General features: G+C 36.8%; 1 protein-coding gene across 4 annotated transcripts in view; it reads left to right on the forward strand.

Moving 5' to 3' along the window:
• Positions 1–15,568, forward strand: part of TXNDC16 (thioredoxin domain containing 16) — a 138,070-nt gene that overhangs the window by 97,797 nt on the left and 24,705 nt on the right. For all 4 annotated transcript variants that reach the window (XR_007453432.1, XM_049611561.1, XM_049611560.1 and 1 more), the window contains 2 exons: positions 1,450–1,588; positions 5,756–5,916. Coding sequence is in view for 3 of the 4 variants with exons in the window: in XM_049611561.1 (XP_049467518.1) it covers positions 1,450–1,588; positions 5,756–5,916 (300 nt within the window). In the remaining variant the exon portion in view is untranslated. The remainder of the gene's footprint in view (positions 1–1,449; positions 1,589–5,755; positions 5,917–15,568) is intronic.

The raw sequence follows: 15,568 nt of genomic DNA on the forward strand, positions 1-15,568 counted from the left end.
CTTTTGCTTTAGGCTAGAGTCCCTACTGGGGCAACCTTGGATTCATAATACTTTATCTTTCTATAAAAATTTTTCCGGTTTGGATTCTATTATCTGCAACTTTGGTTCTCTGAAATTGTCATAGTTTTGGGGGAAATTTTACTTCTTCAAGTGTCCAGGTTTTGATTTGCCACCAAGGTATATATAAAAATGAGAATTTCCCCATGTTGTTGCTCTTTTAGCCATGTAAGTTGCTTTATTTGTAGAATGTGGAACTCAGATATTTCACTTGCCTCAGAATGAAGGACTGAACATTTGGAGATTATTACATATACAATACATACGGTAATACATCTATATCACATTCTGCATTAATGGCTTGTTTTCATGTCCAGATGGAGTTGGTAAGCCCCCTCCCTAGTTTATCTTGCTTATTATAGTATTCCTAATTGTGATTTCTGAGATTAAATCTTCCATCATGAACACTGGTGATGTATACTTTTGATGATCAAGCTCCATTTCTGCCCATGAAGTCAATGACTTTTGAAAAGTAAATACTGAACTCCAGATCTTTAAGAAATAAGAGACTTATTCACCTGACACATGGATAGTCACCCACTATGTTCTGTTCTGCTGTCATTGTGCATTTAACTAAGATCCAAAGCGCTAGACCAGTAGTTTTCAGAGTATGTTTTATTTATAACCAACTGATCAGCTTAAGAGGTAATCTAAAGGCTGGACTGTCCACTAATGTTTATAATATTATAATGTTTATACTTGGTTCTAGCATCAGTTTTTACATCATATAAATGTGACTACTTCAGGGGTGGTTTTACAGAAATCATTTTTTTCTGTTTAGTGATTTCCCTTTAGTTTAGTTAGCAAAACTAGTGGTAAGAAGGAGCAGATTTAGGCTGTGTTACAGTAGAGAGAGCATAGAGTTTATATCTGGGGCACCTCAGTTTGAATCCTGTCTCTGCCATTTATCACTCTCTGAGTCCTGGTTTCTTCATCTATAAAATGGGGGTGATAGTGGCTTACATTATAGGGCTGTTCTGGGGTTAAGTGAAAACTAAAGGCATCTAAAAGAGTGCCTGGCAAATAGTAGGTTTCTAATAAATGCTTGTCTCCTTGCTTAGCAGTATGGTGAGCAGTCCAAAAAGATTGAGAACCATTCAGTATGTTCCTAATCCTATTTAGACATTTTCTTGATGAGTAAGTTGTCTAGAAAAAAAAGAATCTGTCTAGATTATTATCTGTTGCTTTCTTTTAATCTAGGTTGTCAAGGCTCCTAAATTTCTTCAGACAGCCTCACAAAGAAGATAAATTTGCCTGCAAATTGAGTTCATTTCTTCCTTAGTAGTAGGGCTTCTCATTTGCTGCCTCCCAATCTGACCTCTTGGTGTAATTATTTGTTTTTGATGACTTGCTATATTTTATTGGAAATTTTAATACTGTGTTTCTCCACAGGTCAAATAAATATGGGGCAACACTTCCAGCTCTGCTGCTGGCCAGACACAAAGAGGGCAAAGTTGAGAGCATTCCATTCGCTAACTTCCGTGTGCAAGACATAGTTCAAATAGTGACAAATGCATTACTGGAGACATTTGTGAGTATATTTTATAATAAGGATATTATTTGAAATAGAGAATCTAGAAGAGTTAAAAATAGTATATTTTAATACACAATTTTCCAGCTTTTTTTGGCAGAGGGCATGATGTTTTATGAGCTGAAAATTCATTGGGTTGCTCTGTTTTGTTCACTCATTATGATATAGCTTCTGTAGTCCACTGCCAAAAGTTTGCATGTTTTTGGATTATTTTTTTTTTATTGTGGAGACTAGTGTAGCTGATGGCTAGTTGAAGGAAGTACTCAATCTAGGCTGAAACTTGGTATAGAGCACATGGATTCTGGGGAGTCAGACTGCCTAAGTTTAAATCCTTGCTTGTTTCCTTACTGGCTCTTTGTTAACTTCTCTGTGCCTCACTTTCCACATGTGTAAAATGTAGTTGGTAGTAGTACCTGCTGCAGAGACTTATCATGAGAACCAAATTAGACCTGTGTACAGTGTTTTGGGTAGTGTTTGGCCACTGGTAAACATTAAACAAATGTTAGCTAAGATTCTTATTTATACAGTTTTAGAACAAAGTAGTGTCTTATGAAAGGCCTTTTCCAGTGCTTCCTTTGAAAATAGTGGATTCAAGGGCATAACACTTTTAACGTGCATTTCTTGATTTCACTTGTTTTCGCATTTATATTAAACATAGCTAGAATGTAACAAGTTTATGCTTTTCTATATTTCTAAAGTGACATAAGCATTATAATCAGCAGTAAATAATGACCATCCTCCTGTTACTATGTTTCTTGCCATGATGATCTAAATGACATTACATTTTAGGTTAAATTAATGGCTGTAGCCTTTATTAAGTGTTTTTGTGGCATTGGTTCTGTTCCCTCCCCCATTCAAGTTACAGGTTGTAATTAGTCAAATCATTAATATTTTCATGATGTAGTTTTCCAAATTATTAAAGTAACATTTTTGTCTTCAATGACATATTAAATGAATATTTATTTAGCCATAAACATAGTGTAATATTTTTGGAATTATTATAAGCCTTTGCCTTTTTTTTCTCCCAGACAATACAGAAAACTATGAAAGAAGAAAATTGAAATCAACTGTAACCTCTTTAACCAAATTTAAAATTGGGGGAAATATTTTCCCAAACTTAAAAAAAAACCCATGTGTATATATGTGATTGTCTTTTTATCTTAAGAGATATTTCCATCAAGAAATGAAGACACACACATAATGTTTTTTTAGTATCTACATAATATTCTGTTGTACTAAAAAACCACAATTTGTTTAATTTCCTGTTGTTGAATGTTTGTCTTTAGTTTTGTTTTACTCAGGGACCAACCTTGAGGATAATCTTTGGGTGTTTCCATGATTACATAATCATGGTAAATTCACAGAATTTGAATTGCTAGTCCAGAGGGCGTGTATATGTTTAAGGCTGCTAATACTTATTCCTATTTTGTACAAGAGGAAATCTGAACATTTTACTCTTTCATCTTTGCGTAATATATAAAAATTGGTATCTATTTTTTTTTGTTAAGATTATATGCTTTATGGCTGAGAAAGTTTGGGCAAACTTAACAACTATCAGAATCTGTTTATTTTTAAGGCACATGTGATAAGCATTGTGGCAGTATTTCAGTTTACAATGTTTTGGTTTGCAGCATTCAACTAAAAACTGAACAGCTATAATAAAAATTGTTTTGCTTTTAGTTTATGACCTTTCCATAAATTCTAAAACCCTCAAGTGGTTGTTACATTTCTTAAAGCTTCTCTGTGTTGGGAGATTTAAATGAGAGTACGTAGCAGCCAGCCAGCTGCAAGCTCATCTCCTGGCCTGCACTGAAGTACTAGAAACACTTTGGTTTCTTCATCTGGATAGGGAAGAGGACTGGATGACCAGACAGTAAACATTTTTTATATGGCATGATGAACCTGATGACAAATTAGGCCAGGGAAATATGCCCAAATCTGAAAAACATGATAATTAACTACATGAGCAATGATCTATCCAAGGCTGTCATATTTAAACATCCTTCTGAACAAATAGTTCTAGCACTTTTCTCAGATACATTGAGTTCCTTTTTTATGGTTTTATTATGCATAAGTTAGAGCCTCTTGTATACTCAAATAGCCAAAGGACACCTTCCAGTTACCATGTTTGATGACCTTTCCTGTAAGTAGCAACCAAAACCATTGACAATGCTTTTCCTTCTCAAAATTCTCTATTCTTCTGGCTTTTGCAATTCCAGATACCTCCTTCAACCCTCTGGCCACTCTAGAATTACATCTTCAACCCCTTTTTCTTCTTTCGCTGTTTTTTCTTTAGGAAATTTTATCCATACCCATAATTTCTACTATCATTATACCAGCTGATGATTCCAAAATTGAAGTTTCTGATCTTTTCTCCTAAACGCACAGAACTCTTGGTCTTTCTTCCCTGAAATGTGTCACCTGTGTGTCTTTTCACAAATGTGTATTCTAGTTAGTCATATTTCTAAAACAGACCTAACCATGTCACTCATTTGATTCCAGATCTTCTCAGTATTCCTGGGAGTTAGAAAACCTACCAAGACATTTTACCATCTGGTCTTATGGCCACATTTGCCTCTTGCATGCCTAAGTCTGGCATGCTTCACTCCTACTGTTACCAGATGGCATGTATCCCTTCACACCTCTCTGCCTGTCCCCACAATGCTCCCTATATCTGGAATCCTGGCTCTGGCACATACCTTCTTATGTCAAGATCTTGGTTTTTGCCCAAGACCAGATCAAATATCACTTCTGAAATCATCCATGAGCTTCCCTACTTTGTTTTCTTGGCTTAATTTTATTGTCATATGTTAATTCTTTCTTGGATCATAGCAGTTTGTGTACCGGTCTCCTCCTCTAAAGTATGAGCTCTTTGAGAGCAGGGAAAGTAAAGTATCTTGGTTCTTTTTGATTCAGTATCCAGCATCACATCTTGAGCTTTGTAGTTCAGGTGGCTCTATCTCCCTTAATGTTTCAAATCTGTTCAGAGTGAGGAGATCTGCTAGCCTGATGAGATGTGTCAATTTTATGGAGGGGATGGAACTCATATAGAAGATGAGAGATGATGAAAGATGATAGTTAATATAAGAAGACAACATAGGGAAATTTGGAGAAGAGAGGATCTAAGATCTAAGATATGAAAGAGGAACGTATAAGAAGAGGATTTTGAGTGTGTAAGAGAAAGAATTAGAAGAAAAATGAGAATTGACAGAGGAAAGTGGCTCTGAGAACTAAATAAGGAAAACTACATACCAGACCCTGGTATTTAGCTTAAACCAAAAAAAAAAAAGTACAAATTTCAAAATAACTTAAACTCCCTATTTTACAAGGATGTAACACTTCTAATAACTTCTTATGCTAAAATCTGGACCAGATTAGCCAACATGAAAAAAAAAGAAAGAAAAGAAAAGAAATGAGACTGATATTTTTATTTGTTTAAACATATTTTTTTATAATATTAATTACACTAAAATCTATAATATTGAAACAAAATAAGATTTTTAAGGAATCATAGATGTTGAAAGATATCTTTAAATATCAGCATTTCTTTTTTCAAAAATTTTATGTTAGATACAATAAGAGTTTTGTTTGTCATATGTCACATGTTGGCTAATCTGGTCCAGATTTTAGCATAAGAAGTTATTAGAAGTGTTACATCCTTGTAAAATAGGGAGTTTAAGTTATTTTGAAATTAGTACTTTTTTTTTTTTAAATAATTCATTAAGATAAAGTGGGCTTAAATAAAAAGCTCTTGAGGGGTGCCTGGGTGACTCAGTCGGTTAAGCGTCCGACTTTGGCTCAGGTTATGATCTGGTGGTTTGTGGGTTTGAGCCCTGCATCAGGCTCTGTGCCGACAGCTCAGAGCCTGGAGACTGCTTCAGATTCTGTGTGTGTGTGTGTGTGTGTCTCTCTCTCTCTCTCTCTGCTCCTACCCCGCTTTCTCCCTCCCTTTCTCTCTGTCAGTCTCTCCCAAAGATAAACATTTTTAAAAATTGTAAAAAAATGAAAAGCTCTTGATAGTCACAGGTTTAGTCAGTAAAGCAAAATCTCCACTTAAAATATGTTTTAATTACATTTTATAGACTAAACTTGCATGATTGATCTGAACATTATTTTCTATTTTATGCCTCATCATTTTCCATGTTTTTTTTCTTTTTTTTTTAATAGCCAGAAATAACTGTGGAAAACCTTCCCATTTATTTAAGACTTCAGAAACCATTACTTATTTTATTCAGTGATGGCAGCATAAATCCTCAGTATACAAAAACAATATTGACGCTGGTAAAAGAGAAACACTTGGATTCACTTACCCCTTGCTGGTTAAATCTGTAAGTATATTATTATCAGGATATTTTAGTAACTAAAAGATGACCTTGTTTTAGATTGAATTCTTTTCTACGATGAATTTTATTTTGTTGACTGGTATTTTTTTTTCAGATCCATTGAGGTGTAATTGACAAAATTTTAGGATATTTAAAGTGTACATTGTGGTGATTTGATACATGTATACATTTTGAAAGGATTCCTCCATCTAAGTAACATATTCATTACATCAAACATTTAAAAATGTATATATATGCCCTACAAGGGATCCTAAGGGGCATCCTGTGAGACAAAGTACCAGAGACATCGCTACAAGCATAAAACATACAGACATCACAATGACTCTAAACCCATATCTTTCTATAATAACACTGAATGTAAATGGACTAAATACGCCAACCAAAAGACATAGGGTATCAGAATGGATAAAAAAACAAGACCCATCTATTTGCTGTCTACAAGAGACTCATTTTAGACCTGAGGACACCTTCAGATTGAAAGTGAGGGGATGGAGAACTATCGATCATGCTACTGGAAGTCAAAAGAAAGCTGGAGTAGCCATACTTATATCAGACAAACTAGACTTTAAATTAAAGGCTATAACAAGAGATGAAGAAGGGCATTATATAATAATTACAGGGTCTATCCATCAGGAAGAGCTAACAATTATAAATGTCTATGCGCCGAATACGGGAGCCCTCAAATATATAAAACAATTACTCACAAACATAAGCAACCTTATTGATAAGAATGTGGTAATTGCAGGGGACTTTAAAAATGTATATATATATATATGTTTAATTTTCAGGGGGAGGGGGACTAAGATTTAAGTTCTGTTGTCTTAGCAAATTTCAACTATATAGTATTACCAACTGTAGTCACCATTTATACATGAGATCATCAGACCTTATTCATCTTGTAGCTGAGAGTTTGTTCCTTTTCCCATCCTCTTCCTATTTCTCCCAACCCCCAGTGCCCAGCAACCACTTTTCTTCTGTTTCTGTGAGTTTGACTATTTTAGACTTTTCACGTAGAAGTATTTGTCTTTCTATGTCTGCCTTATTTCACTTGGTGGAATGCCCTGAGTCCATCCATGTTGTAGCAAATGGCAGGATTTTCTTCTTTTTAATGGCTGAATAATATTCCATATTTATCCATTCATTTGTTGACACTTAGGTTGTTTCTGTATCTTGGCTGTTGCAAATAATGCTGCAATAAGCATGGGAATGCATGTATTTCTTCACTGTCTTGTTTTTATATCCTTTAGCTACATACCCAGAAGTAGAATTGCTAGGTCATATGGTAGTTCTATTTTCAATTTTTTGAGGAACCTCCTCTGTTTTCAACAGTGGTTGCACCAATATACATTCCTACCACCAGTTCTTGAAGGTTCCCTTTTGTTCACATCCTCAACAATACTTGTTATCGTTTGTCTTTTTGATACCAGCCATATTAACAGGTTTGAGGTGATATCTCATTGTGGTTTTGGTTTGAATTTCCTTAATATTACTCATCTTGAACATCTTTTCATGTACCTTTTGGCCATCTTTATGTCTTCTTTGTAAAAATGTCTATTCAGTTCCTCTGCCCATTTTTAATTGGATTATTGGTATTTTTTGCTGTTATGTGAGTTCTTCCCTCATTTAGATATTCACCCCTTACCACATATGTGATTTGCAAATATTTTCTCTCGTTCCAAAGTTTACCTTTTTAGTTGATGGTTTCCTTTGTCTATAGAAGATTTTGAGAACGAGCGTGTGGGGGAAAGAGAGAGAGAGAGAGAGTGAGAGAGTGAGTCTTAAGCAGGCTCCATGCTCAGCACAAAGCCTGACTTGGCACTCAATCCCTTGACCCTGGGATCATGACCTGAGCCCAAATCAGGTGTCAGAAGCTCAATCGACTGAGCCATCCAGGTACCCATATGCAGAAGCTTTTTAATTGGATGTAGTCCCACTTATTTATTTTACTTTTGTTGCCTTTGCTTTCATGTCATGCAGATTTTGAGACATAGTAATTTTTCTCATTTTTAAAGTAATTTGGGTCCCTGCATGTCTCAACGGGCTAAGTGTCTGGCTTTGGTTCAAGTCATGATCTCATGGTTTGTGAGACTGAGCCTGGCATCGAGCTCTGTGCTGACACTGTGGAGTCTACTTGGAATTCTCTCTCTCTCTGCCCCTATCTCATTTGTGCGCTCTCTCTCTAAAAATAAACAAACTTAAAAAAAAATTAATTGATGTCCATTGAGGAAAATTTGGCAAATACAGAAAAATAAACATTGTGATACTTTGGCATTTTTCTTCCTTTCTTTTTTCTATATTTTTATTTATTTTGAGGGGGAAAGAGTGTGAGTGTACATTTAATGTCTGTGAACACACTTCACATATCTACACACTATCCATTGTTCAAATGCATTAGATGAAAAGTTCATTTTTAATTTATTTGAAAAATTAGAAGAATGAGGCAGTGTACATTTTTTTCTATGAAGAGTTCACTGACAGTCTACTGCTTAAGACAAATTTCCCCCAGGGTAATTATCTTTGTAGGTATCTCACAGTAAAACACTATTTTCCATAATGTGGAATGTGATGTTTCAGGAAAGCTGGGCATCTTAAAAAAAATTTTTTTTTAATTTTTTTAATGTTTGAGAGAGAGAGAGAAACAGAGTGCCTCGGGAGAGGGGCAGAGAGGGAGACAGAAAAACTGAAGCAGTTTCCAGGCTCTGAGCTGTCAGCACAGTATCTGATGTGGGGCTTAAACTCATGGACCGTGAGATCATGACCTGAGCTCAAGTCAGACACTCAACCAACTGAGCCACCCAGGCGCCCCTAAAAAAAATGTTTTTAATATGAAATTCATTTTTAAATTGGTTTCCATACAACACCCAGTGCTCATCCCAACAGGTGCCCTCCTCAATGCCCATCACCCTCTTTCCTTTCCCTCCCACCACCTATCAACCCTCAGTTTATTCTGTTTTTAAGAGTCTCTTATGGTTTGGCTCCCTCCCTAACTTTTTTTTTTCCCATTCCCATCCTCCATGATCTTTTAAGTTTCTCAGGATCCACATAAGAGTGAAAACATATGGTATCTGTCTTTCTCTGTATGACTTATTTCACTTAGCAAAACACTCTCCAGTTCCATCCACATTGCTACAGAAGGCCATATTTCATTCTTTCTCATTGCCATGTAGTACTCCATTGTATATATAAACCATAATTTCTTTATCCATTCATTAGTTGATGGATATTTAGGTTCTTTCCATAATTTGGCTATTGTTGAGAGTGCTGCTATAAACATTGGGATACAAGTGCCCCTGTACATCAGCACTCCTGTATCCCTTGGATAAATACCTACTAGTGCAATTGCTGGGTCATAGGGTAGATCTATTTTTAATTTTTTGAGAAAACTCCACACTGTTTTCCAGAGCAGCTGCACCAGTTTGCATTCCCACCAACAGTGCAAGAGGTCCCCATTTCTCCACATCCTCTCCAGCATCTTTAGTCTCCTGATGTGTTCATTTTGGCCACTCTGACTGGCGTGAGGTGGTATCTCCATGTGGTTTTGATTTGTATTTCCCTGATGAGGAGTGATGTTGAGCATCTATTCTTGTGCCTGTTGGCCATCTGGATGTCTTCTTTAGAGAAGTGTCTATTCATGTCTTCTGCCCCTTCACTGGATTATTTGTTTTTCAGGTGTGGAGTTTGGTGAGCTCTTTATAGATTTTGGATACTAGCCTTTATCTGATGTGTCATTTGCAAATGTCTTTTCCCATTCTGTCCATTGCCTTTTAGTTTTGGTGATTGTTTCCTTTGCAATGCAGAAACTTTTTATCTTGATGAGGTCCCTATAGTTCATTTTTGCTTTTACTTCTCTTGCCTTTGGGGATGTGTCAAGTAAGATATTGCTGCAGCTGAGGTCAGAGAGGTTCCTTCCTGCTTTCTCCTCTAGGGTTTTGATGGTTTCCTGTCTCACATTCATGTCCTTTCTCCATTTTGAGTTTATTTTTGTGAATGGTGTAAGAAAGTGGACTAGTTTCATTCTTCTTCATGTTGCTGTCCAGTTCTCCCAGCACCATTTGTTACAGAACTGTCTTTTCTATTGGATATTCTTTCCTGCTTTGTCAAAGATTAGTTGGCTACACTTTTGTGGGTCCAATTCTGGGTTCTCTATTCTATTCCATTGGTCTATGTGTCTGTTTTTGTGCTAATACCATGCTGTCTTGATGATTACAGCTTTGTAGTAGAGGCTAAAGTCTGGGATTGTGATGCCTCCTGCTTTGGTCTTCTTCTTCAATATTATTTTGGCTATTTGGGGTCTTTTGTGGTTCCATACAAATTTTAGGATTGCTTGTTCTAGCTTCAAGAAGAATGCTGGTGCAATTTTGATTCGGATTGCATTGAATGTGTAGATTGCTTTGTGTAGATTGTATTGACATTTTAACAATACTTATTCTTCCAATCCATGAGCATGGAATGTTTTTCCATTTCTTTGTGTCTTCTTCAATTTCTTTCATAAGCTTTCTATAGTTTTCAGCATACTGATTTTTACATCTTTGGTTAGGTTTATTCCTAGGTATTTTATGATTCTTGGTGAAATTGTGAATGGGATCAGTTTCTTTATTTGTCTTTCTGTTGCTTCATTATTAGTGTATAAGAATGCAACTGATTTCTGTACATTGATTTTGTATCCTGCAACTTTGCTGAATTCATGTATCAGTTCTAGCAGACTTTTGGTGGAGTCTATTGGGTTTTCCATGTATAATATCATGTCATCTGCAACAAGTGAAAGCTTAACTTCATCTTTGCCAATTTTGATGCCTTTGATTTCCTTTTGTTGTCTGATCACTGATGCTAGAACTTCCAACACTATGTTAAACAACAGTGGTGAGAGTGGACATCCCTGTCGTGTTCCTGATCTCAAGGGAAAGCTCTCAGTTTTTCCCCATTGAGGATGATGTTAGCTGTGGGCTTTTCATAAATGGCTTTTATGATGTTTAAGTATGTTTCTTCTATCCCGACTTTCTCAAGTGTTTTGTTTTTTTTTTTTTAATGTTTATTTATTTTTGAGAGAGACAGAGACAGAATGTGAGTGGGTTAGGGGCAGAGAGAGAGGGAGACACAGAAGCAGAAGCAGGCTCCAGGCTCTGGGCTGTCAGCACAGAGCCCGACGCGGGGCTCGAACTCATGAGCTGTGAGATCATGACCTGAGATGAAGTCGGACGCTCAACCGATTGAGCCACCCAGGTGCCCCTCAAGTGTTTTTATTAAGAAAGGATGCTGAATTTTGTCAAATGCTTTTTCTGCATCGATAGACAGGATCATATGGTTCTTTTCTTTTATTAATGTGATGTATCATATTGATTGATTTGCATATGTTGAACCACCCTACAGCCTGGGAATGAATCCCCCTTGATCATGGTGAATAATTCTTTTTATATGCTGTTGAATTCGATTTGCTAGTATCTTGTTGAGAATTTTTGCATCCATATTCATCAGGGTTATTGGCCTGTAGTTCTCCTTTTTTGCTGGGTCTCTGTCTGGTTTAGGAATCAAAGTAATGCTGGCTACATAGAATGAGTCTGGAAGTTTTCCTTCCCTTTCTATTTTTTGGAATAGCTTAAGAAGGATAGGTATTATCTCTGCTTTAAATGTCTGGTAGAATTCCCCTGGGTAGCCATCTGGTCCTGGACTCTTATTTGTTGGGAGATTTTGATAACTGATTGAATTTCTTTGCTGGTTATGGGTCTGTTCAAGTTTTCTATTTCTTTCTGTTTGAGGTTTGGAAGTGTGTGGCTGTTTAGGAATTTGTCCATTTCTTCCAGGTTGTCCAGCTTGTTGGCATATAATTTTTCATAGTATTCCCTGATAATTGCTGTGTTTCTGAGGGATTCGTTGTAATAATTCCATTTTCATTCATGATTTTATCTATTTGGGTCATCTCCCTTTTCTTTTTGAGAAGCCTGGCTAGAGGTTTATCAATTTTGTTTATTTTTTCAAAAAACCAACTCTTGGTTTCATTGATCTGCTCTACAGGTTTTTTTTTTTTAGATTCTATATTGTTTATTTCTGCTCTGATCTTTATTATTTCTTTTCTTCTGCTGGGTTTGGGGTGTCCTTGCTATACTGCTTCTATTTCCTTTATTTTTTTCCAATATATGAAATTTATTGTCAAATTGGTTTCCATACAACACCCAATGCTCATCCCAAAAGGTGCCCTCCTCAATACCCATCACCCACCCTCCCCTCCCTCCCACCCCCATCAATCCTCAGTTTGTTCTCAGGTTTTAAGAGTCTCTTATGCTTTGGCTCTCTCCCACTCTAACCTCTTTTTTTTTCTTCCTTCCCCTCCCCCATGGATTTCTGTTAAGTTTCTCAGGATCCACATAAAAGTGAAAACATATGGTATCTGTCTTTCTCTGTATGGCTTATTTCACTTAGCATCACACTCTCCAGTTCCATCCACGTTGCTACAAAGGGCCATATTTCGTTCTTTCTCATTGCCATGTAGTACTCCATTGTGTATATAAACCACAATTTCTTTATCCATTCATCAGTTGATGGACATTTAGGCTCTTTCCATAATTTGGCTATTGAGAGTGCTGCTATAAACATTGGGGTACAAGTGTCCCTATGCATCAGTACTCCTGTATCCCTTGGATAAATTCCTAGCAGTGCTACTGCTTGGTCATATGGTAGGTCTATTTTTAGTTTTCTGAGGAACCTCCACACTGTTTTCCAGAGTGGCTGCACCAATTTGCAATCCCACCAACAGTGCAAGAGGGTTCCCATTTCTCCACATCCTCTCCAGCATCTATAGTCTCCTGATTTGTTCATTTTGGCCACTCTGACTGGCGTGAGGTGATATCTGAGTGTGGTTTTGATTTGTATTTCCCTGAATGAGGAGCGACATTGAGCATCTTTTCATGTGCCTGTTGGCCATCCGCATGTCTTCTTTAGAGAAGTGTCTATTCATGATTTCTGCCCATTTCTTAACTGGATTATTTGTTTTTCAGGTGTGGAGTTTGGTGAGCTCTTTATAGATTTTGGATACTAGCCCTTTGTCTAATATGTCATTTGCAAATATCTTTTCCCATTCCGTTGGTTGCTTTTTAGTTTTGTTGATTGTTTCTTTTGCTGTGCAGAAGCTTTTTATCTTCATGAGGTCCCAATAGTTCATTTTTGCTTTTAATTCCCTTGCCTTTGGGGATGTGTCAAGTAAGAAATTGCTACGACTGAGGTCAGAGAGGTCTTTTTCTGCTTTCTCCTGTAGGGTTTTGATGGTTCCCTGTCTCACATCCAGGTCTTTTATCCATTTTGAGTTTATTTTTGTGAATGGTGTGAGAAAGTGGTCTAGTTTCAATCTTCTGCATGTTGCTGTCCAGTTCTCCAATATTCATCAGGGATATTGGCCTGTAGTTCTCTTTTTTTACTGGGTCTCTGTCTGGTTTAGGAATCAAAGTAATACTGGCTTCATAGAATGAGTCTGGAAGTTTTCCTTCCCTTTCTATTTCTTGGAATAGCTTGAGAAGGATAGGTATTATCTCTGCTTTAAACGTCTGGTAGAACTCCCCTGGGAAGCCATCTGGTCCTGGACTCTTATTTGTTGGGAGATTTTTGATCACCGATTCAATTTCTTTGCTGGTTATGGGTCTGTTCAAGCTTTCTATTTCCTCCTGATTGAGTTTTGGAAGAGTGTGGGTGTTTAGGAATTTGTCCATTTCTTCCAGGTTGTCCAATTTGTTGGCATATAATTTTTCATAGTATTCCCTGATAATTGTTTGTATCTCTGAGGGATTGGTTGTAATAATTTCATTTTCATTCATGATTTTATCTATTTGGGTCATCTCCCTTTTCTTTTTGAGAAGCCTGGCTAGAGGTTTGTCAATTTTATTTTTTCAAAAAACCAACTCTTGGTTTCGTTGATCTGCTCTACAGTTTTTTTAGATTCTATATTGTTTATTTCTGCTCTGATCTCTATTATTTCTCTTCTTTTGCTGGGTTTGGGGTGTCTTTGCTGTTCTGCTTCTGTTTCCTTTATGTGTGCTGTTAGATTTTGTATTTGGGATTTTTCTTGTTTCTTGAGATAGGCCTGGATTGCAATGTATTTTCCTCTCAGGACTGCCTTCGTTGCATCCCAAAGCGTTTGGATTGTTGTATTTTCATTTTTATTTGTTTCCATATATTGTTTAATTTCTTCTCTAATTGCCTGGTGGACCCATTCATTCTTTAGTAGTGTGTTCTTTAACCTCCAAGCTTTTGGAGGTTTTTCAGACTTTTTTCCTGTGGCTGATTTCAAGTTTCATGGCATTGTGGCCTGAACGTGTGCATGGTATGATCTCAATTCTTGTATACTTATGAAGGGCTGTTTTGTGACCCCGTATGTGATCTATCTTGGAGACTGTTCCATGTGCACTCGAGAAGAAAGTATATTCTATTGCTTTGGGATGCAGAGTTCTAAATACATCTGTCAAGTCCATCTGATCCAATGTATTATTCAGGGCCCTTGTTTCTTTATTGATCCTGTGTCTAGATGATCTGTCCATAGTTGTAAGTGGGGTATTAAAATCCCCTGCAGTTACCACATTCTTATCAGTAAGGTTGTTTACATTTGTGATGAATTGTTTTATATATTTGGGGTCTCCCATATTTGGCACATAGACATTTATAATTGTTAGCTCTTCCTGATGGATAGACCCTGTGATCATTATATAATGCCCTTCTTCATCTCTTGTTACAGCCTTTAATTTAAAATCTAGTTTGTCTGATATAAGTATGGCTACTCCAGCTTTCTTTTGACTTCAGTAGCATGATCGATAGTTCTCCATCCCCTCACTTTCAATCTGAAGGTGTCCTCAGGTCTAAAGTGAGTCTCTTGTAGACAGCAAATAGATGGGTCTTGTTTTTTTATCCATTCTGATACCCTGTGTCTTTTGGTTGGAGCATTGAGTCCACTTACATTCAGTGTTATTATTGAAAGATATGGATTTAGAGTCATTGTGGTGTCTGTAGGTTTCATGCTTGTAGTGATGTCTCTGATACTTTGTGGTCCTTGTAACGTTTCACTCACAGAGTCCCCCTTAGGATATCTTGTAGGGCTGGTTTAGTGGTGATGAATTCCTTCAGTTTTTGTTTGTTTGGGAAGACCTTTATCTCTCCTTCTCTTCTGAATGACAGACTTGGTGGATAAAGGATTCTCAGCTGCATATTTTTTCTGTTCATCACATTGAAGATTTCCTGCCATTCCTTTCTGGCCTGCCAAGTTTCAGTAGGTAGGGCTGCCACTAGTCTTATAAGTTAGAGCCTGTTTACCCTTAGCTGCTTTCAGAATTTTCTCTTTATCCTTGTATTTTTCCAGTTTCACTGATATGTAGTGCAGAAGATCGATTCAAGTTACATCTGAAGGGAGTTCTCTGTGACTTTTGGATTTCAGTGCCTTTTTCCTTCCCCAGATCAGGGAAGTTCTCAGCTATGATTTGTTCAAGTATACCTTCATCCTCTTTCTCTCTTCTTGTGGAATTCCTATGATACAGTTATTGTTCTGTTTGATTGCATTACTTAGTTCTCTAATTCTCCCCTCATACTCCTGGATTTTTTTTAATCTCTCTTTCTCTCAGCTTCCTCTTTTAGCATAATTTTATCTTCTAATTCACCTATTCTCTCC

Source organism: Panthera uncia (genome assembly GCF_023721935.1).
Source record: "Panthera uncia isolate 11264 chromosome B3 unlocalized genomic scaffold, Puncia_PCG_1.0 HiC_scaffold_1, whole genome shotgun sequence".
NCBI lineage: Eukaryota > Metazoa > Chordata > Mammalia > Carnivora > Felidae > Panthera > Panthera uncia.